We start from the raw sequence: 23980 nt of genomic DNA on the forward strand, positions 1-23980 counted from the left end.
CAATTCTGGATAAGTTTTGAAATGTCATGCTATTATCAAAATGGAAGCACTTACTCTTAAGCCACGCTTCAGCAGAAATCTGACAAGGGCACTGTCATGGTATGGTTCAAACTTCACAGCCTGCAATAAGAACACACAGGCATTTGTAGGACTGCGTTCTAGGTTGGTTAATCAGGAATAGGAAATGGAGAAAAACGGGTGCTCTGCCTTACTGGGTTTTTGTGGCTAGGGTGACAAGAATCTTATCAGTCACTTAAGGTCAATCCTTTCTTTGCGAGGACACTTTGGGCCAGAGTGAACCACTTGCTTAAGGACGGGGATTACAAGCCGGAACTCGCCACTCATAGTCACGTGACTTGATAACTTCACAGGTGAAAAAGGAGAGGCTTTTGCTCCCATTAAGGGCTTACTTGATTTATTGGAAGGATAGAAGGAAAAGATGGAGATGGCTATAATGAATATATAAAAGTGGAAGGTAAGAGAGGTTGTTGGAAAGAAAATAGACACAGAGATATAGTACACGTAAGGAGAAAAATATTTGTTATATATGAAGATCCTGAAATCCTATAAGTTGTCTTCTGCTCAAGATGTGTGTGTGGCATCTCACTGGCAAGTCACTGAGCTGCCTCACAGCTGCTTACTGCAAAGAAACAGCAGGCCCGGATCAGTCCACACAGAGGGACCACTACTCCCTGCCACCCTGTGGGGTATGCAGAGCTTTCTGTCTGAAAATCTCTTATATGCTTGCTCAGGTTTAGCAGTGTTTAGCAGTTCTCACTTCACTTGGCTAATATAGAGATATTGACTTTGGTGACAGCTCTGTGACTGAAGAAAAAGAACCAATAAAATGTAGAAAATAATTAAATCCTAGTGGGTACATGAAGATGTGTTATATCATTTTTCTGTACTTTTCTGTAAGTCTGCAATAGTTCATAATTTTAAAAGCAGCAAGACTAACAAATATTGTTTGATTACTATAGATGCAGATATAAAATTATAGGGTAGATGTCACGTATAAGCATCATGAGAGGCTTAAAATTGAATATCTCAGAGTATTTCCTTTGTAAATAGATACGGTCCATCCTTTTTCCTAAGAAACAGGAGAAATTCCCATCCCACTTTATGTTTTAGGGCCTGGGGGCTTTTCGGTATGATTTCCAATTGTTACTGTGGGTTTCCAGTTTGGAAATGATCTATCCCGACTTGATAATATTTCGATTATCCCCATACTTTCCATGGGCGTGGTCAAATAGGTGTCGTTGTAGCTGCGGCTAAGATTGCAATTCTGAGAATGTGGCTATTTAGCCACTGGTACTCACTTCAGAAATGTTTTGAGTTTCTAACCCGAACGTGAATCTTTCTGACCTTCTTCATGTTTCACTTCTGTAAAGATAATGCGGATCTCACCTAGCAGACCATTTTAATCAGGAATGAGTCATTTGGCTGTATCTGAAAATGTCTCAAAGAGTTTTACAAATGACTACTCTTCTTCAAATTTATGACCACAAATTCAATGTTCATATTACTTATTGACCTCTTTTATTTAAGTATTTCCAAGAACACTACTCATTTTCCAATTCTGCAAAGTTTACTTGTGAAAATAACAATACAACATAATTCATGGTAGCCTTGGGGACCTGGAACAGATGTCATCCAAACTTGTTTTATGTTCTTTTTGTTATGGACAGCTAGAAAACTGAATGTACTTTGATTATTCTAAAGTCTTCATTAGTGTTATGCCAGGATCTGAACTCGCGGGCAGAGAGAAATATTGGATATATGTGATAGATGAAGATAAAGGACAAATGTAATGTTTCAAGGATCTGCCTAATGGGAAGGTGCAGATTCAGAGCTAAAGTTGGGTCTGTCCAAAAGGCTCAGCAGAAAACTCCAAGGGCTTCCTGTATATTTAGACAGTGAGCAGACAGTTTAGTGTCTAACACTTAGCCTGGCGAATCCTAACAATCTTGGGTCAAACATCACCAACTGAGAACCGTCCCTGGCTTCCTTGGTCTAAATTAAGTGTCCCCAGGACCCCTGACTATTTTCTCATAATACCCTGTGGTTTTGCACCAAAGCGTCTGTCACAATTTGTTTTAAATATCTGCTCGTATGAGCGCTCATTTAGTGTCGGTCTCTTCCACGCGCCACAAGCTGTATGAGGGCAGAGACAGGCTCTGTTTTGGTCACTGCTCTATCTCCAGCTTCCAGAACAGGGGAAGCCCTCAGCCCAGGTCGTTGGATGAATGAATGAACACGTCTGCACTCTAAAATAGCATTTCTATTCCAATTCTTTGACTTCCTCTTCCTTGTCAAGCAGCACAATATAATTTGAGAATGGCTATAGTGAGTAGAACTGTTCCTCCTTTCTTTAACTTCCTAAGAAACCCTTAGGCACATGACGTAGGTTCTGTGGACCCCAGGGGAAGGCATGAGAACAGGAGTGGAAACACAGTACTGGACCTGTCTAAAGAGAGGGGCTTTCAAGGTCCCATCCAGATATGAGACGTTATTCTATGAATTGTGATAGACACGACCAGAGAGTATGACCTTTTCTCTCTAGGACACATTGTCCTGACACAGGATTCATGCAGGATATTGGGAGGCAGTGAAAAGAACAGGGCTTGGAGTCAGACTTCCTGGGTTCGAATTTCGGTCTTTCAAAGTACGTGACCTTGGGCACATTATTTAGCTTCTCTGTGCCTCAGTTTCCTTATCTACAAAATGCTCCATCATAGTTGTTGGGAGAGGTAAATGTGATAATACAAGAAGAGTATGTAAATCACTTGGACCCCTGGCACAGGGGAGCATTCAACAAGTCGAATCTATCATTAATATAGTAAATGAGAACAAAGTATTCCCATAGGGCCAGTTCTCCTAAAAAGTGAAAATACCAATGTCTTCAAAATGATGTTGGCAGACCCTCAAAGACAATAAAAAAGGAAATGGAACAGTTGGCTACTTTTTGAGGTGGCTTCATCAGACCTACTATGACTAATCATGAGGCTCTGGACAAGGGGTATTTGATTACAACCCAATGGGGTGCCTGTGCACATGCAAAGAAATTCCTCGAGAAGACTGCTCCATTGGCAACAGCAGCATCCCCTACCTGGACCAGCTGCAGCAGGTAGTGCAGAACGTCATCGTCCTCCAAGCTCTCCAGTTTCTGGACCGCAATGGCTCTTACATTTTCATCTGGAAAGCTGCAGTCCAGGAGTTGCATCGTTAGCCCAACATCCAATGCACTTTGATCCCATACCTCCCTTTTGGCTAACAACTGATAAGTTTTGGCCACAATTTCTTGCTGTCCCCATTTCACTGAGCTAAATAGCTTAGGATATGCTTTTGGATGCTTAAGGCTTTCATATCTGAAATGCCAGAGCAATTCTTTGTCTTCTGCTGTGAGAGGGTTAAGTGGGTCAGTGGCTATGATTGCCTCCAGTTGTTTCCGAAGCTGGTTGGGCATTTCGGCTCGAACCCGGTCCCCTTCGGGATCAGGGGTGGACCGATGCTTAGGCAAGGCTATTGGGTGACAGTAATTGTCCAGGAGAATGGAGATGGACATGGAGTTCTCCTTGTCCGGGTTGGTTGCAGAGGTGAGCTTGTCAGCGTTGAAGCTCCCTTGATCTTCGCCCTTCCCGGATAACTGCCACATGTGGAGCACGTATTCCCCGTGGCGCAGGAGGAACCGGTGGTCTATCAGCAGCAGGTTCACATAATAGAGAAGCTGAACTTTGCCTTTGGACTCAGAACTGGGAGTGTCTGCAGAGGCCTTGCCAGACAGCGCTGGAGCTTTGCCACAGTAGATCTGGAGGTTCAGAAGAGCCCCTTTGGGTAAGTCTTTGATTTTGATGCTGAATTCAAGCCACACGTTCCAGAGCACCTCCTCCGTGAAGGGTTTGGGGCTGGTTCTCCTTTGGCAAAGGACTTGCTGCCCATGCTGGATGTTTGCCTCCACAAACACCGTGAGGTCAGCGTTCCGGGGCAGGACCGGGATATCAATGCCTCTGACTTTAACCCTGAACTTCCGGTCACAGTCCCACAGGGACACGGTGAACACGCTTTCATGGTCCTTCCCGTGGATGGTCAGCTGCTCATGGTAGCCGGTGACTCCCGTGCAGTCATCCACCAGTGGCCACTCTTCTTTCCTCACCTGGTCCAGGGCTGGGTCCGGAGGAGTGTCAAGCACCAGGTGAATCTCCTCCCCATTCTTGAGGCACTGCCTCACCCACTGAAAGTTTTTGATGGGCGTTTCACCCACCAGGTACTCATCCCGGCCACAGACGCGCAGCACAAAGTCCTGTTCGTTTTGGCTTTCCGGGATATCCATCAGAGACTTCTTCTTGGCCATCTTGGTGAAGAAGCTCTGGAGGATGGTGCCTGGGGTATCATCTGCCGAGACCTTGATGGTCTGGCTGGTGGTGCTGCGATGAATGACAATGAAGATGCAGTTGTTGGTAATCTTCTTCGACAGGTACTCTGGCAGGGGCTTGGACGTCACCCAGGGGTGCATGGCGTAGAGCTTGGGGTCACGGCCGGCCACCTCGGCCATGCGCGGGGTGACCAGGCGGCGGCGTGTGAACTCGAGCTCGTCGTCGTGCACGTTGCTGACATCGGTGACGTCGTAGCCAATCAGGGCTGTGAGCTGCTGCTGGAAGGCCACCGTGTCCTCCGAGGGCGCGCGCCGTTGCACCACGTGGATCTGGCCTGGGCTCCTGTGCAGCACCTTCCAGTAGAGCAGGCAGTCCAGGGTCTGCACCACCTGGTACTTGTCGTAGATCTCGTACCACTGCCCCTTCTTCTGGTAGAGCAGGAGGAAGTGGTCCGGCCCCAGCCGGTGGTAGAAGTCCGCTGCTCCGCTGGTCTCCAGCGCGCGCAGCCACACCTGCGCCTTCATCTGCTCCACGTTGCCGTGGCCAGCCACGTGCAGCAGTGCCGTTTCGGGGGTCTTGCTGTTGCGCTGGCTCGTGGGCAGCACGAACTCGATGGGGATGAGCTCCATGGAGGACAGGCTGGCCGCGGCGCTGCGCGGCTTCATCCTCCGGCGCCTGCGGCGGTTGTCCTCTCTCAGAACCACGGGCTGCTCATAGTTTTCCATCTCCATGCCCTACGCGACCTGGGAGCGGAGAAACACAGGCCTTGGTCACAGGGAAGGCACTTGCCCCTTACATTTTTCAGGGGGTGGTGGAAGGAGGTGTAAAAGAACGTGCACACGAGGATACAGGGGCTTTGGGGTCCGGGCCCCCGAATCCTGGCCCCGCTACCTGCTATCTGGGTGACTTGACCTAGTGAGTCTCTGAGCCTGGTTCCCAACTGTCAAATGGGGTTAGTAATACCTCAGAGGGTGGAGGTGAGAATTAAATAGGGTAATAAACTTGTTCAATATGGGTGATGGGTATATGGGGGGTTCATTAATCAATCTATTGTTTTGTTTGGACATTTAATTGAAAAAAAGATGTAACACTCATCTAGGACAGTGTGTGACATCCTATAATAGCTCGAAGTGGTAACGGTTGTTCTTAAGCATAAATGCATATACAAGTGAAACAATCCAATGACAGGATCAAGTCCTAGTTTACGAGGTGCGCTGGGAGATGCTGAAACACCCCACTTTGAAAACAAGCCTTCGACTTATTTCCTCTTTATTCAGTCTCACACTTCTCCTTGGGACCAAGACACCTTACCCGACCTCACCTCACATTCTCCATTTTCAAACTGTCTGGATCAGGTATCTACTCCCTAGTCAATTTCCTGTCTTTCGTTTTTGTTTTCATTTTTTTCTTTCTGGTTAGGAGAGGTAGTCACTTCATTGATAAAACTCGAAGATACCACAGTGGTGAAACTGCAGTCAAGAACGTTTGCAGATATTTAACATTTTGAATCATAAAATGTGTAAGCATCCTGGCTGTCGTTGCTACATTAGGGCAGTATCAGAAGAGAGTCAGTCACCTGGGGCCATACTCTCCTAATATGAACATTTAGGTAATTTTAATTTGTAGCAATTCCTTCCACCTGCCTCTGTGTTACATAGTGGAGAAGCCACGGGTTGGAAAGAAGGATTTGTGGACTCCAGTGACCTGATGTTTGGATCTCAACTGATGATTTAATTTCTTTTTTGCTCTAATATTTTCACCTCTATAACCAGAATTCACAAATTTATTCTCATCAAACTTGCCCACTCTTTTCCGCAAATATTTAATAAGTACCTACCCTGCACAAAGCATTTAAGTATAAATGTGACATTCTGCAGTAGAAAACTCTTCAAATAATGACTGAAATGCTAAAAATATTAAAATTGAAATATGAATAAGGTATTTTGATTTTAATATTTAGTATCATTACATTGTAAGATGTATTCTAAATAAGAATCAATGTCCAAAAATTTAATGTTTCAGAAAATACCATTTACTCTCTTAAATGACTAATGCTAGTGAAACCCATAACTAGTTATTTCCTTAAGAAATAAAGGAGCATTTGATATATTCCAAAAAGGAGAGTTTGATTAAAAGATAAGAAAGACAAGTTTCCTTAGCTCAAAACTTCTGTTCGAATCTTGGCTCAAACCTGCTTTTAAAGTCAATCTTCCCTCTCTTAAAATATTATGTAGTTATACTTAGTAAATACATGAAACCAACTGTCCCCAAGAACTGTCATTTGCAGCTTAAAACAGACACCATTTCATCTTTTGCTACGTTATAGAATAACTAACAAAGAAGAGAACCGTAAGATACATTAATATTGACACTAACTTGAAATAAAAAGGTCCAAATTTAGGCAACATACGAATACATAGCAGTAAGTTCTGCCTCGATGAAACTAAGCAATTGTGCAAGATACAAGATGCAGGAGAAGACAGGCTGACTGAATACTCACTGCTGTCCTTCATGGTTGAGGCTACGAAGCTTTCTCCTTTTACGAGAAGACGTTAGAAGCACTCTTTCGTACAGTAATCGCTAAGGATGCACTTGTAAGAACATGAAGCCTGGCTGGCAAGAGGCCCTCCCTTTTCCTCCCAAACCAAAACAAGAAAGGACTGATACACCTGCAAAGCCGCTGCCGGAACCTCGTGGATATCCACACATACAGGTCGGACCAGACAATGAAACAGACATTTGGCGGTGGTGTCATCTCAAGAACTGACAAACAGCTCCAGATAAAAATATTCTAGCCGAGAAGGAAGTGTCACTATTCCGAGTCAGAGCGAACAAAGGGCAAAAAAATAGAAGGATGTAATACCTGATAAAGCAGTGCAGGCGATGATGCTGAAGGATCATTTGTTTAATTTTTGAAAACAAAACAAATTCAGACCTACCCAGTGTGCCTCTAAACCCTTCCGCTTTTCTGCGTCTCCCTTCAGATCCAGATGCAGAGGAAGTCTTGCAGTTACCAGGAAGGAAGTTTTAACCAAGTTGATTATACGTGTGATTGCTCATTTTAAAAGTGGCAGAAATGCATTTCCTGTCATAGCACAGAGAGCAAAGCACACGAATGAGCAATGTTTACCACATATATATTTTTTACTTTTGGAACTAATTCTTTAAAAATTGTGAGAGGCTGGAACAGATTAAAATTACATAGATCCAAACAAAAAGTACGCATTCAAGAGACATAAACACATGAAATATTTTTCTAGCTGGTTCTAAGTAGAAGAAAAAATGGCCACCATATTAGAGAAACAATGTGGTGGGAAGATTTTTTAAGAGCCAGATTAAACCCATGAGTGTCGCAAGCCCATTCGATTAATTTTCCCTCGTGGGAATTCAGATGGACCCTTGTTTCGACACTGTAACTGAGAGAGAGGGAAGAGGAACCTAGTGAGCTAAGTGGCTGAGTTGTCGAGCAGAACATTTTCAAAGTCAAAGTTTGGGAGCACACTTCCTTGGTTTGGTGAGACATTTCTGTCTTTTCAGAGCATTCAGGGTCTAAAATATCACTGGCTCAAACTGAAAGTACAGTGTGTGTGTGTGTGTGTGTGTGTGTGCGTGTGTATCTGTGAGTGTTGAGAATGGAGCCTTACTGTGAGCAATGATCGACTGGAGACAAAATAGAAGGAGGTTTCTTGGTATCATGGGAAAATTGGGGAACTGAGCACTGTCACATCATTAGACAGTCACTGGGAGATGGCTCCTGATTCCCATGGGAGTAGAGAATCCAGAAAAAAGCCATCCTAAATTATTTTTAGAGCAATTTTATATCCTCAAGGTGACCTCAATTCCTTCTAGAACCCCCAGGCACCCTCAGATCGTCACCGTGTGCCCCCTCTCCTCCATCCCAGGGTCTTCTGTATCAGAATTCATCCTCCAACCTGGGACCTCGTGGACTCCAGCTGAGCCCCGGGAACAACAAGTAGGATGGCGCTGTCCTCACAGGTTTCTTGGAGGTAAATAATTGAGAGTTCCTCTGAATTACTTTGACATCAAGATAAGTGATCGTTTCATCTGATCTATCTCCTTTCACATAAGCCCCTGGGGTCTTAGTTTCCTACAAACAGCACTATAATAATTGACATCAGCAGGCAAACCATTTAATTCGAAGACTGCCTCCCAAATATTTAGAGGGGGCTTATCAGCTCCCCAAAGTATATTCCTATGTAGGAACACTCCCTTAGGAGGCTGGCAGCTTTAGGAGCCTCAGAGCTGGCCCTCTTGGTTGATTCAGAGGGAGGGACCAAGGAGCCACACTGTAGGAGCTTGCCAAGCCATGCTTCACCCAGAGTGTGTGGGAGGGCTCGTGGGGTTGGGTGGGCTGGCTGGGGGTTTGAGGTTGCTAGGGCCAACCACAGAGGGACCATTAGCTTGGCCAGCTCTGTTCCCCAGATCATTCAACAGAGTCCTTCTGTGCCCTGGCTCATTCACACCCAGGGGGCCAGGTCTCAACCTGACACCACATACACACACACTAGTTATTTCACAAATGCTAGACTCTGGCTCTTGAGTCTCCTTGCCTCTGCAGAAACTACTCAGCTAAGTCCAATTATGCAAAGGTTGTCTGTTCTATGACTAAACTTGCAAATACTTCAGGCTTTATTGGTGGTCTGAGATTAAAAATACCCTGTTCTTCCCCAAATCCTAATATAGCCAATAACATGTGACCGAATGTAGTAAATGTTCCAAGGGAGAAGTAATGGCCAATGTCCCCTTCTTCTATGTGGACACCTCCTCCATGCAGAGGAATTCTTTACTAGTTTGGGCCTCTTTATCCCCGGACGTTTGAGGTTAAAAGAGCCCTAGGCCTCATCATTATCCTGTTTTAGTAATATGTTTTTCCTTCTTCTTTTTTTGCCTTCTGTGAATCTCCATGCATCTAGCACCATGTTTTCCCTATAGCAGACATATGTCACATTTTGGTTGGAAAAAAGAAAATACAATCAAATAGCGTGACTTTTATTTCACATCCAACAATTACGGGAACAAGAAGATAGAACCGATTAGAAAATGAGAAACAGTAAGATGTGTCAATGGTCAGTTAAGACTAAGAATGAACCTCATTTGACTGACATTATAAGGAACCACAAGGCTTTGGAAATATCCCCTTTATATCCCCCCTGCCTGATCCAATTCATTACTTCTCTTTGTTGTTCTCTTATTAATATTAACTGAAATATAAGACAAAAAACTGCCTGTCCCACATCCTTGTGAAGAGAAGTCCTCCCACATCATGGATACCCAGACCCATCTCTGGGACCTCGCCTTCAGAATTATCAGCAGACCGTCAAGTATTTTTATCTTCTACCTACCCACCTATCTAATCACCCACCCGTCTCTATATGCCTCTTGCACACATACCACGATCTGACAGACACAAAGCTTGTTTGCAGGAGGGCGTCAAGTTTCCACACCAAAGATGACGCCTTCATTCACGGGATTTTTCCTAAGGGCAGAGCAGAGGGTCCTAGGAGAGAGGACGACTTAGCAGACCAGCCTGCACGGAGCCTGCTCTCAAAGGCCTGGTCTGAGGCCCGGGGGTGACTTTATAACCGAAGCTGCTTCTCAGGCCTTTGTAGGGGACATTGCTCCTTCCAAAGCCGAGCTTCTTGGCTGAGAGTCTGGCAGGAGGAACATCCCGCTGGAAGGAAGCCAAGAGGATGCCCTGCCTCTCCAGGTTTAGAAAAAGGGTGCAGGAGTGCGGGCTGGGGCGGGGGCGCTGGCTCTTCCCCGGCCGGGACGCAGCGAGGCCACAGCCCTGCGCGGCCGCCTCCAGTGATGGACGGCCGGGGACCTCGCCCGCCTCCTGCTGTCCAGCGCCGGGTCCCCGCCGGCCGCCGGCGGGAGGGCGGGGCCGGGCCTCCTCGCTCGGCACCTACGAGGAATCCCCTCGCCTCCAAAGCTCGGTCCGCATTTTCTGCAATTACCCGTTTCGGGGGTCTGTTGCATGCCACGCGAATTTTCTGCAGATCGGGAAAAGCGCTGATGGGTGTGGCTGAGCGAGGGCGCGAGTGCCCCCGGAGTGTGCCTCACAGCCCCCCCCCCCCCCCCCAACGCTCCTGCCGGCCCCAGCATTTAGCATTTTCTTTGAAAATGGTTGCCCGGGCACCCCTCCCCTCTCTCTTTCCTTCCTTTTCTTTTAAAATAGTATTTACCGACTTGAGCGGGGAGGGGCTTCGGGGTTGCTGGTAAGGTTCCGTTTCTCGAGGAGGTGGGGTGACCGATTTGTAAGCATTCATTAAGCTGTACACTCATGGTCACTTTTCTGTGTGTGCGTTATACATCCATAAAAATTCAAAAGATAGTATTTACCTAAAGTTATTTTTACTTAAAAATGTATAAATTTAAGCTACCTCCCATACTTTATTTTTTTTTTTGAGGAAGATTATCCCTGAGCTAACATCTGCTGCCCATCCTCCTCTTTTTTGCTGAGGCAGACTGGCCCTGAGCTAACATCCATGCCCATCTTCCTCTAGTTTATGTGTGGGACGCCTACCACAGCGTGGCATGCCAAGCGGTGCCACGTCCGCACCCGGGATCCGAAATGGCGAACCCTGGGCCACCGGAGCAGAATGTGTGAATGTAACCGCTGTGCCACTGGGCCAGCTCCCACCATACTATCTTAATTAAGAGGATGTTTTTCTTCTTTTTTCCCCACGTTCTTGGCAGACTCCTTCTCTCCATGTGAATCTGATGTTTCAGGTGGAGGTCGGAACTGGCCCATCGTGTCTGCCCCTTAGAAGCTGTGACCTCTGTCCAGATGCACCATCTTTATCTAGCTGGAGTGCCATCGGGCTGGACAGAATGTCATAAAGGAAACATGGTCACGTTTGGATTCGTTTGGAGGGAAGAGGTCTCTGATCCAAGCTGCTGTTGTGGAATTCCATTGAATTATTCACTGACGTCCACATCCATTCCCATTTGGCCATGCATTCCTTTAGCGTTTATTATTGAATATCTCTGTGTGCCGGCGCGCAGAGTCCCTGTCTGCAAGGCGCTTGCAAGTTAGCAGGGCAGAGAAGATGTCCACCAATAATCATCATGCCCTGGGGACATAAGAGAAAACCTCAGAGCTCTGCTGAGAAAGGGTTACAGGGGTTCAGAGCAGGATGCTGTCTTTTCCAGCTGAGCCTTCCAGAAGGAAGACCTTAGTAGGGGGTAGCAGGGACATCAGCAGAACTGGGCAGGCAGAGGTGAGGGGAAGGAGCATTCTAGCAGAGGAAATCATATAGGCAGTCCAAGTTCAGAAGAGTGAAATTTTCTTAAGCAGCCAGGAAAGGGAGAAGAGGCCAAGAGAGGCTTGGCTGCGGCCAAGTCATGGTATTCGTGACGAGACCAAGGCAAGAAGCATTTTATAGGACTTGCTCAACGATCAGGAAGAGCCAAATGGGACAGGGTCGGGGTGGGAGTAGGGGTGGGGTTAGAGTGCATCTCTAGGGCCCCCTGGACTCTCTTTTTCAAGCTAACAGCTTTATTGAGAGATACTTTACACAGTTTTAACCCTTTGCATAGTTCTCTGAGGCAAATGCCACAGCCGTCATGTATTCGTTAGGTATGCCTCCTGTGCTAATCACTATAACAAAATCTCAGTGCTTTCTTTCTTTCTCACATCATAGTCCCCAGCTGGCTGGGTCGAGGAGGCGATGTCCTACATTCATTCAGCACCCAGCTCCTTCCAACTAGTGGTTCTGCTCTCCGCTAGAGCTTGGAGTCCTTCATTGGGTCTGTGAATGGCTCACAACTTTGTGCCCAGATTCCATCGGCCAGAACTCTGTCCCGTGACTCACGTGATGCAAAGGGTGGCTGGGCAACACAGCCTCTCTGTGCGCTCAGGGGGAAAAGAAATAGGTTTCGCAAAGCCGTAGAGTTATGTTTGTCACAACATATCAGAAATGATAGGACTTTGATGAGCATGGTTAAATTTAAGTACTATCACATATCTGACTTCATGCGTTATGAATTATTGCTCTCATGAGACGCTTAGAATATAGCCCATCAGCCTTAGGCAGTCACTGATATTGTCATTCTATCTTGTCTCTATGTTGAGTGGTTAGGGGTAAATAAAAGCTTTCACAAACCCAGAAACTGGCAGTTGTCCCTGTTGCCTTCTCCAAACCACCTCTTCAATAATGCAGTCCTTCCCTCACTTGCTGGAAAATTCTATGCTAATCAGGCAGCGCCGTAATCCAGAGAGCACACAGAAGAGAATGGAGTGAGACGAGCAGATTACTAAGAGACTGCCTTAGGTGACCTTGTCATCGTCAAGGCCAACCAAAACATTTTTTAAAATGCACGCTTTTGAAGGTTTCGTTAATTTATTCTACTACCCCATCACTATTAAAGTTTATTTATCATAATAAAAGTTTATGTTTGTAAACTTTAAAACTAAAAATATTTTTTATAAAAAAGTTTGTATGTATCCTCCGCAGGGTAGGGTATTGGTGGCAGGTCTAGGTCATGTGGTCATTTGGAAACCAGGCAGTAGATGGTGCAGGAGGTTTTTATGGGCTGGCCTGGAAAGTGGTAAATGGCACGTCCGTCTGCATTTCTTTGGCCAGAACTCAGCCAGGTAACCACACCTATTACCAGAGTCTGAGAAATATAGCTGCGGGTGCAACTAAGCAACAACTCTACCCTGTGGTGGTGGTGGGAGGGTCACCCGTCTGTGGTGAACAGCTAGTCATCTCTGCCACAGCAGGGCTACCCACTTCTGTTTTCTCTAAACTTACATACAATACCCCAGCTCTGCCAAAATGAGATGTATTAAGGAGGTTGGTTTTAAGAAAAAGAAGGAGATCTTGCTTTAATACAATGGTTCTAAAAGAATGAAATGTTTTGTTGTTGTTCAATTGATAATATAAATTTGTTGGATGGATAATATGATCCCAAATAGGGTGATAGATAGTGTGGATTGTTATATGTGCCGAGGTCCAAAGGAGATTAAAAAAAACAAAAACAGATGTGATTGTCAATAGAGCTGGTGACAAGCAACTCCAGTTCTCTTCCTAGGAGATGACATTCTCCCACCCTCTTTGAAGTTAAGAGTTGACTTGCTTGAACCAGTGAAATGTGAGCAGAAGTGTGTCACACGTTGTCATGGTTCTCTCCCTCTGCTGTGGAGAACTTGGAGGCACATGTTGAGATGGAACCGTGTCAGCCTGGTCCCTGGCAGACTGGGGTCAGCCCAGCTCCCCAGTTCACTCATGTTGAGCACGTATATGGGCAAGAAATGTACCTTTGGTGGGTCAGGCTGCTCAAGTCTCAGAGCTGTTGGTGACCGCGGTCCAACCTACTATGTCCTGATGCCTACATCAGGTAAAGGTTCTCCTTGAAAAAATAGGCTGACATGATATTGTGCATCAGATTGTAAAAGGTTAAATGTCACTCTGTGGGATTTGAAATGTAAAGGTACTCTGCGTGGAAGATTTTGTGAATATCAACTTTGGTTTGATAGAAACCAATCCTATTTATTCATTAAAATACAATCTTCATTGTGTAATTGCTTCAAAAGTGATGCCCATAAACTTTTTGTTATATAAAATATCAGAGAAACAGCAAACATTTTACGTAATGTTTAAGGTACCCAATTAGAGAAAAATAATAGCTAATTTTTTCTTCCAGCAGTGTTTAAAAGAGAGGCAATTTTCAGAGTTTTAGATGTAAATTTTGGTAAAAGTGAGTTATATGTAATTCTTTTTTGTCTTTCTCTATAAAACTGTTTCTCTTCCCCTCAGGGATTTTTGTGTGGCTTTTCTTAGAATCTCCTCTTTCTTAATGGTATTGATGTGACTAGAATTGGTAGCAGAGGATCTTTTCCTTCTTTTGTCTCCTCAGTTCTGCTTTAGAAATTCTATGATTACCAGATTTAAACTGCAGCATCAGTGTCTTTGCTACCAGATCCAGGATTCCCCGTGGATACCTTATATCCTCTGCCCCAGTGTGCCTCGTGATGAAGAAAGATGGTAACGATGCAAAATCATGTACATATCCTCAAAGGGAGACAGTAGGTTTGAGCCTTTGCTATTTCACGGCACAGCGGAAAGTTCCAAGCTTGGTAGGAAACAGGCTGAGCCATGCCAGTGCCCGTAAACCACCTTGGGATTTGGGAGATGTGAGGCCCTTTGAGAGGAGAGAAACTCTCATGGGGAGTTTGAACTTCCAGTTAACTAAATATTTACCTCAAAGAGACTTTTTAAAATTGATAAGACTGAGGGACTTTTAATTGGGAAGTTTAATTTTTCCCATTGGTGGGAGCAGATGTTCAAGAGCAAGATAAGTCAGTTGTAGAAAATAGGTACATTTTTTTCTTTGCACAACAGAGTCATGGTATGTACAATACACCCCTCTACCCTTTAAGCAACCCAGCATTTCCAAAATGTATGTGACATTAAACTGGTTTTTCAAGTAAAATTTATTAAAAGTCTGTGGAAGCTACGATTCCTTGGAATATATTTGGGAAGTGTTGTCCTACATTATTTTACTTCTTCTCTGTGTGTGTCTGTGCGTTTACACACTGTTACAAAGCATTGTCATGCACAATTGGTGGCTTCCCCAAATGGCAGACTCAAAGCGTTGACAATATATTAGATGGCTGTTATGGGGAGGATGACGCCATGTTGATTTGAAGATTGCAGCTTTAGAAACTGAGATGTAGGATTGAACTGATTTGGAAAGGAAGATTCAGTGTCTTAGTTTATGTTGCTCCAAAGCAGCAGCCTCCAAAACTGAGACAAGGATTTGGGTGCAAGTGGTTTATTTGGGAGACGATCCTAGGAAATGTGATGAATGAATGAGATAGGGAGACAGAGAAGGTCAATAAAGGCTCTACTGATGACCACTGTGGGCTCGGGGGCTCAGTGGCTCTGGGATGCTCCAAGAAAATCTGTAAAACATGCCCCAGAACCATCCTACTGATGGGGGAGGAAGTTAACTATTTATCCCTCATTGGTTGAGGTTTGCTCCTGGCCACACAAACTCTTCGACATTTCTGGCCCGTGCTAGCTTGGGCTGAGCACGCCCTTGGGCTGAGAAACACAGGTGCTTGAGGTTGGAAGCTGTTGATGTGGGTGGGAACTACTTCCTGAAGACCTCTGGATGGGCCGACGGGATATGAATGGGCTACTGACAGCATCTGCTATACCCAAGTTAACTCCCATCTTTTAAGCTCATTGTCTCTGCTCCTATTGGCAAAAAGTTACTTCTTGTTCTGGGGTTGTGCTACCAACTGGAACTGCCTATTTTGACCCCAACTAGCATGTGATGCACTTTTAAAGATTTGCCCTAGAAACTACTTCTGGAGACATCTGTTCTTCTTGTTTTGCAGGAAACAAATGGTATTCAATGAAATCTGACCTGTAAGTGACTAAGGACAGGATGAAGTGTAGACAGGGCTTTTGATGACCAAGTCAGTCTTTGTGATTAGAACCCAACACTAGTGGCCTGTGAAAATGGTCTCAGTCAATCTGGTCTACCACACCTACACAACGTGACAGGCCATCATGGTACTGAAACTGAAATTAACTGAAAAGTAGTTGATTCACTCAAGCATTTAATGAGTCTTTAGTATGTCTTATAATAAAGAGCATCCTGAAGGTGATTTTAAAAGTAGGATCATAGAACTTTAGCGCTGCTGGGAATTACGCAATATGTATTTTGAGTCTGTTTGGTGTAATGGTTAGGAATTTGGACTTAGGAACCAGACTGCTTGGGTCCAAATCCTGGTTCCACTGTTTGCAAGCCTGCCTTGGGCAAGTGACTTCATATTTCTGTGTTTTAGTTTATTCTATATAATAGTACCTACCTGGTAAAATTTTAAGGATTAAGCGAATGAATATTTATAAAGTTTGTGGAACAGTGCCTGGCGGGTGGTAAGCAGTAGGTAAATTTAGCAATTAGCTAGCTCTATCCTGTTTTACAGATGAAGAAACTCCAGCCCAGAGATGTTTAGGGACCTTCTCAAGGTAATGCCCTTAACTCATGGCAGAGCTGAGCCTGGAACTCCTGTTTTCTAATTTAGTGAGCAATTTGTTTTCAGTACAAGTTGCAGAACGATCGCGGACAATCTTTAAAGGTGAGGTCTTTATTATTATTTGAGAGACAAAGTGGATAACATTTTGAGAGCAATTTCAAAAATCATAAATATAGCGTAACATAGCACATACTACCTACGCACATTAACTGTAGAAGGAATTCATCATGGCATCGAATTATTATAGAAGCTTCCTGAAAGAGAAGAGCCTTGAGCCTAGTGCCTTTCGAAAGCATTGGATTTGACTGGGAAGATAAAATGGGAAAGGCCTTCCTGGGAGAGAAAAGGGCACAGTGGGAGCAATGACTGGGTATACGTGAAACAGCAGCTCCCAAGGAGACGGGCTGGATTGTAGGGAACTGAGATTGCAAACTGGGCCCTTGTACATAGAGTCTGGGTTCTTGCATGTGTTTTGTTTGGCCTACAGAGTTTCACAAAAATTTATGTTGGCTACTTTAGATATCTATATATGAATATATAAAGAGAGATTGATCGATCGATTGATTTTTAAGGACTTGGCTCATGGGATTGTGGGGGCTGGCAAATCTGAATTCTGTAGGGCAGGCCAGCTGACTAGAAATTCAGATAGGATTTCTATGTTACATTTTTGAGGCAGAACTCCTTATTCTTTCTTCTCCAGGAAACCTCAGTTTTTCGCTCCTAAGGCCTTCGACTGATTGGGTGAGGCCCTCTCCCATTATCAAGGATAATCTCCTTTGCTTAAAGTCAACTGATTGTAGATGGTAACCACATCTACAAAATGCCTTCACAGCAATGCCTAGGCTAGTGTTTAACTAAACAACGGGGCGCCATAGCCCAGCCAAGTTGACACGTAAATTAACCATCACAGCTACCAACATTAAAAAATCTCTAGGTTTTAAAAAGAAGAGCCAGCTTTCTAGCTTTTTTGGAGAAGTGGAAAGATGTGGCAACTCTGGACCTGTAGACCCTTTAGATGAGGGAAAGACTTCTGGATTGCCTCAGTCTCCACCCTGTCCTTGGGCATTTGGGCTTGTGTCCTGAACCCTGAGGGGGAATGGAGAAACCTGAGTTTGGTAACGGAAGACAAGACCATTTAATGGAAGACATTGAATCCATGGTCAGAAGAGAATCCGAGAGCATTGCCGCCACAAGAGAGAAAGCCAGAGGTCTTCGGGATCGGTAATTTATCTGTGGAGGCTGCTGGGCAGGGGAAGAGGCCGTGGTGGGAGTGATAGGGTCTGGTTCCTTTGTATGTTTTAATCTGAGCAGCTCTGCTTTAATCTGGTTTATGTTTTGGGCTGCTCAAAAGTTGGAAACCACTCCTGAGGACCAGCGTGGCCATTTTACAACTGAACAAACCGGAGCTTCGGTTCTCAGTTTGGTTTTTATATGTTAGGCCATAGAGAGCCTTCGAAACACACTCTCCAGGAAATAACTAGCAGGTCATCAGAGCAGACTTATATGACATCCTTTGTTATGCTACATATGATGATCTACTTGATGACTGTGGCTAGAACTCTGAACATGCGTTGATAACTCTTACTGATCTCTTGCCCTCAAATGTATCTAAATCCTTCTTGAGTCTACTGGTATTTCTGACTTTTCCACTTCTCAGGGTAATTAATTACCTTCATGCCTCTAGTACTGAAGGTAGGTCAAGCAGTTTGGTCTGTTGCCTATTACCCCTGCTATACATCTTCACTTTAAGATTGAATTTTCAGTTAAATAATAGAAGCACTCAGATGTGAAAGAGCCAAATATCACAAAGATGCAGGCAAACATGGAGACAGTTTTGATCTCCAATGAGATGTAATTCATGGAAAGAACACAAAGTTGTTATGTGTTGGGCTGCACGTGTAAAGGAACAAAAATTTATCTCAGATGATAATGATTTTTTTAAAAAGAAAAAAGCCTTTGAGTTCTCTTAAACTCGGGCAATCTTGGAATCGTAGGAAAGATTCACCTGGAGAGAAATAACTGAAGTAGTGAGAGACTGGAAGCAGGAGGACCATGAAGAAGCCATTTCACTCCCCGTGTTCCTCATGGCCTAGCCCAGAGAGTGGCTCTGAAAATAAAGAAGAAGAATGAGTAATAATTGTAGACAGGCTGGAGATAAATAAGGAAGAAGTGGGCAGAGGCAAAGAATCTGTAAGGCGTCAAGCCTGTGGGCCAGGAAAATAATGATACTTTTGGCAGAAGTGGGGAAGCTAGAAAAGGAGCCCATGTGAAGGGCCAACATCGTTAACATCATTTATTATGTTTGGGGCTCAAATATATTTTTAGCTGAAATTGAGTGATTTCACCCTTTCTTCATTCCTTTAGAGAAATAGATGTTTTACGTTTGCTCAAGGATTTGCTGACAGCAGGAGCCAGGATAAACACAGTGTTTGATAGGAACCACCGAAAAATCGGCAATATTATAAACGTATAATTTAGACTTACACTTTAGATCCTAAAAGATGTACTTAAAACTTTATTATTAATAGGCTTTATTAATAGGATTTATTATTAAGATTAATAATTAATAAGGTTTATTAATAAATCTTTAATAATAAAGTTTTTAATAAGTAAATTTTAATTTAAAAATTTGCTTATTAAAAAACTTTAGTCTTAAAGCTTGCAGACAAAGATAAACTTTAAACATGTAGTAAAATAAACATATGTAGTATTAAATTAATTTCTTGTTAAAGAAAATGTGTGAAATGAGTAATGAACTTTTAACCCCGGTGATGACTTCTTTTGCAGACGTAGCTTTAATTGACTTCATATGACTGCCTTTTTGATGTATGTAAATTAGCACCTAGCGTAGCCCCAAGTTGGCTGTTGAATTTTAACATAATTTTCCCTCTGAGTTAGTGTTTCCTTCATTGAACTAGTCTAGTCCTCAGTCTGAATTAAACTCTGCCCCATCTCACCCTTAGATAATCCTCAGATTTTCTCTCTTAAAATGCTGTGTTTAGATATCCTAAGTCAGAATAGCCTCTTTAACTCCAATATCAAAGGTTCTCTAGGGGCTTGACCCCATGGCTGAGTGATTAAAGGTCCATGGGCTCCGCTTTGGCGACCCTGGTTTACGGGTTCAGATCCTGGAAGGGTCCCTACTCCCCTCATCGGCCATGCTGGGGAGGCATCCCACATACGATGTGGGGGAAGATGGGCACAGATGTTAACTCGGGACTAATCTTCCTCAAGCCAAAAAAAAAAAAAAAGATTCTCTAAACTGACACTGACTTAAATGGGCAGCATCCTTGCCAATACATTGTGTATAATATTTTGCATAAAAGCACATATGCTAATGTTCTGTATAAAAACAACATTCAAAGAAGGTATAAACTAAAGGACCAGTTCGAAAACCGTAGGAGAACAGAGAAGTAGAGGAGACAAGGATGGGTGTCATCAAAAGGACTGAAGAATGAAGACTGAAATTTAGGAGACAACTTCAGTTAAGGGCAGAAGAAGGAAAATCCAGCCATTCAAAGAAATAAAGAAGAGATAGGGAGAGAAACAGAAGAAGCAGGAGAAGCCGGTATCAGAGAGTCTAAAGGAGAAGTACTTTCCAAGAGGGTGAAGGTGGATGCTGACCAACAGGTGAGGAGCAGCAGATGAAAGTGCTGGACGGACCGTTGAATTTGGGCAGGAAGTGTCTGGTCCTGATGCGGAGAGAATGGTTTCAGGGGGTGGTGGATGTCCTATGGAGATGAGAGTGGATATGAGAGAACAAAGGAGAGGGAATAAAGACATAGGCTGAGCTTCAGAGAAAATGTTACCGCCTTTAGCCGAGAGTTCATTGCTGGCTGGCTTGAAATGCCTCGTTTACTTAAATTAATGACTGAAGCAAATCTGTTAGTGTCTGTAATTCCTACTCAGAACAATGACTCCATATTGTTTCTGTTAATTACTCAAGACAGGACTTCATTAGCCAGTGAGTGCATGCCCTAATGATCAGCCCAGGTAGTTGTAGCTGTGCTATTATTAAATTTATCTGTTCACAGAAGGAACAGAGGTTGTCAACTACAGTTGTACAATTTTGGTCTCTAGAGCTATGAATCTTATTTCTCTAAGGCTGGCAGAAAATTTTTAATAAGGAATTCACCTGGCACCAGCTCTTCTCTGGTTCTCTTCTTCTTTGATTGTCCCCTAAGTCTCCTTGATTCCTTTTTCTCTGCCAGCCCCTTAAGGGGTGCTTTGCCCTCCCAGATTCACTTGCCAGCTCTCTTCTTACTTTATGCCATTTCTTGGAAAATCTCATATCCTCCCATGGCATTGCCTATCACCTATACTTAGGTGCTTTTGAATCTACACGCCCAGTTCCTTCCTCCTGAATTTCAAACCCCTATTCCCAGCTGCCTACCGAACAGCTCCTTCGAGAGGTTTTACAGACACGTTGAACTCAATATCTTGCAGTCTCCCCACCCACTGCCTCATTCCCCACCAAACCTGTTTGACTTCTCTTAGTTGATGGCATCAGCTCCACCTCACTAGCTGAGCTAGAAAGCTTGGAGCGATCCTCGGAGCTTTCCCCTTCCCACCGCCCACAGCCAGTTTGTCTCTGAATCGTGGCCACTCTGCTTGTTGACATTTCCCCTATTCATGTGTTTATTCATTCATTCATTCATTCAACACGTGAGTCTGTTGCGTACCAGGCACTAGAGTAATGGCAAGGAACAAAACAGATAGAGTCTGTCTCCCCATATCTAATAGGGGAACTAGGCGATGGGCAAATAAGTGTGTAATGGTAGCTGGTATCGAGTGCTAGGAAGAAAAATAAAGCAGGGTAAGGGGGGCAAAGAGTGATAGAAGGGAGTCACCATTTCAGATATATTGATAAGAGAAGATAGCTCTGATGAGGTCACAAACGAAGAGACCTGAGTAAGTGAGGGAACAATCACCCTGAGAGTCTGGATGCAACCCTGTGTCTGCATTCTTACTGGCCCTGCCTGGATCCAGTTTTTGGGCTCCATGCTTCAAACTTCGTATTTCTTGGTCTCATATGGCCTCTCATTTCTTTCCAGCTCTAGCACGTTGGCCACATGGTGACCACCTCCTTCATTTCCTTGGGGGTGTTTTGTGTGTGATTCCTGTGGCCTGAATGTCCTTTCCCGGCACCTGCGGCAGCTCTTAGTTACCCTTTCCACAGCCTTGTGAACTGCCTTCAATCTTTTCTCAAGCAAGACAAATAGGAATAAATCTCTGAATAGAATCCAGTCTAAATTTTACCTTTTAAGTGACATCGCTTTTGAAATCCTACAAAACTTTAATTTCCCCCTTCTCAATACTGCCAAGGCATTTTGTACTAGAATCTCCTGCAGAGGTTAGTAAATTTTTTCTCTAAAGGATCAGAAAGTGAGTATTTTAGGCTGTGTGAGCCATATGGTATCTGTCAGAACTACTCAGCTCTCCCATTGTAGCATGAAAACGGCCACAGACAACACGTAAACAAATAAGCATGACTCTGTTCCACGAAAAGTTTATTTACAAAAGCAGGCAGTGAGCTCCAGTTCGTGGGCCCGTTTTATTGTCATTTTGTATTGTAATTATTAGTTTATTTTTCTGCTTCCACGACTAAGTTCTGAGTTCTTTGAGGATAAGGACCCAGTGACCACGTATGATCCATTTTTGTGTCCTAGCCTGTGGCAGATTGTGTTTTCCGAAGATGGCCACATCGACATCTCCCAACCCATCTGCTCTTCTGCAGTGTGGCCTGTCTCTGCCCTCCCTCGAATCTGGGTTGGCTTGTGACTCACTTGTCACCAAAGAACATTGTGGAAATGAGGCCATGTGCTTTCTGAGTCTAGGTCTGAAAAGGCCACGCTCTTTGGTTCTCTTGCACCATTCACTCTGGGAACCCAGCCACCGTTCTGTCAGAAGCCCAGAACACATGGAGAGGCTGGTGTAGCTGCTCAGCTCAGCAGTTTCAGCTAAGCCCACGCTTGAGTCATGCCAGTCCGGCTACACACGGTGAGTCAGGGAGCCTCCTATGATTTCAGCCCCTCTTCCCCCGGTGATCCAGGTTTCTCAGTGGAGGCCCCAGATATCATGGTGCAGAGAGGAGTTGCTGCCCTCAACTAGCCATGACCAAGCTGTACATTTGTGAACAAAATAAATGATGATTGTTGTTTTACTCCATTAAGTTTTTTTAACTGAGATATAATTGACATATAATATTGTGTAAGTTTGAGATGGACAACATGTTGATTTAGTACACTCATGTATTTCAAAATGATCACCACCGTAGCTTAGCTACCATGTAAATCGGGTCACACAATTACCATTCCTTATTGTGTAAGAACATTTAAGATCTACTCCCTTAGCAACTTTCAAGTATATAATACAGTATTATTAACTATAATCACCATGCTGGACATTAGATTCCATTAAGTTTTGAGATGGTTTGTTATATAGCAAGATAATTGGAACATAGCCCATGCTCTCGGGTTTGGGGGTTATTTTTGACATCAAAGCAACAACAAAAATAAGAACCAGAGGATCATGTTGTCTATGCGTGATTTTTACTTTAAAATATTTCACTATGTGATATATACTGGTATGAGTTAACATTATGCAAATCCTAGGGGCCTTAAACTAACATTTTGAGGCACTTTGACCAAGAACACCCCTTCCAGGCAGGATTGGTTAATTAGCACTTAAATGCGCTCTAACTAGGAACCCACATTCCAAGGAGGTGAGCGTGAGCGCTAGTGTTTTAAATAGAGGCATCTAGGTCTCCGTCCTAGGACTTGTTAATTAGCTTAGAGGATGTTAGGAATAATATTTCACTGGTGCAATGAGTAGTTGTGGTTAGTTAGAAAGATTCAATGGGCCCTGCCTCCCTTAAGAAATAAACTGTAACCTCAGCAGGCCCAGCAATAAAATGTGTTTGAGTTAGGACCCAAGGTGGTGAAGTCCGTTGGGTCCTGCGTTCCCCACTTTCTGGATGACAGGCCACCTGATAAAACCAGCTTTGCTGATCCTGCTTTCAGATGATCCCTGGCTCCACCTCAGAGGGAACTCTTCATGCCCGTTCATGCTCATTGGAGCATCTTGCCTGGGACAGAGAGCAGGGACTTCTCTTAGAGTAGCCAGGTCTTGTTCCCAATTACTAAGATATTTGTGTACATGGCAATGTTGGGTCTGAGATTTCTATCGTTACACCCACCTACTAGGGGGTTTGTGGAGGAGCCTTACTTCTATTCTGATGGTTGTTGATTGAGCAAATTAGCTTAGGTTGTTTGCAACACTGAAATATTGATATCCTGCCCTCAAAAGGTGATCCAAATAGTTTTCAGCTTACGTTGGATTTCCATTTCAGGAGAAAAGGAGGTTCTTTTCATCAGGCAATGTGTCAAATGGAGGCAATCGCTGTTGAGGACGTGACAGACAATAGGCAGAAGTGAGTTGATTCATCAGTGCCATGCTAAATTGTCTCTGTGATTTCCGCTGGAAGTGGACACAAGCACACCCCTGGGCCAGGCTGTAGAGTCACGGATTGAGTGGGGCAGGTGGTGCATGAACAGGGACTGAGAGACACTTGTGAGATCCGTGAATG

At 44.1% G+C, this 23980-nt stretch overlaps 1 protein-coding gene across 6 annotated transcripts in view; it reads right to left on the minus strand.

Annotated features, from left to right (window-relative positions):
• PIK3CG (phosphatidylinositol-4,5-bisphosphate 3-kinase catalytic subunit gamma) overlaps positions 1-7435 on the minus strand; it is a 34104-nt gene extending 26669 nt beyond the window's left edge. The window contains exons 1-3 of one of the 6 annotated variants that reach the window (XR_011502022.1): positions 7237-7370; positions 3110-5116; positions 55-120 (exon numbers count right to left, since the gene is read on the minus strand). Coding sequence is in view for 5 of the 6 variants with exons in the window: in XM_014831915.3 (XP_014687401.1) it covers positions 55-120; positions 3110-5104 (2061 nt within the window). In the remaining variant the exon portion in view is untranslated. Of the gene's footprint in view, positions 1-54; positions 121-3109; positions 5117-6873 lie in introns of all 6 variants that reach the window. The other 5 variants (XM_014831915.3, XM_014831914.3, XM_014831917.3 and 2 more) reach the window with 5 other exon arrangements.
• Between the last annotated feature and the right edge of the window lie 16545 nt (positions 7436-23980).

The sequence above is a fragment of the Equus asinus genome, chromosome 1, assembly GCF_041296235.1.
Source record: "Equus asinus isolate D_3611 breed Donkey chromosome 1, EquAss-T2T_v2, whole genome shotgun sequence".
NCBI classification, from domain to species: Eukaryota; Metazoa; Chordata; class Mammalia; order Perissodactyla; family Equidae; genus Equus; species Equus asinus.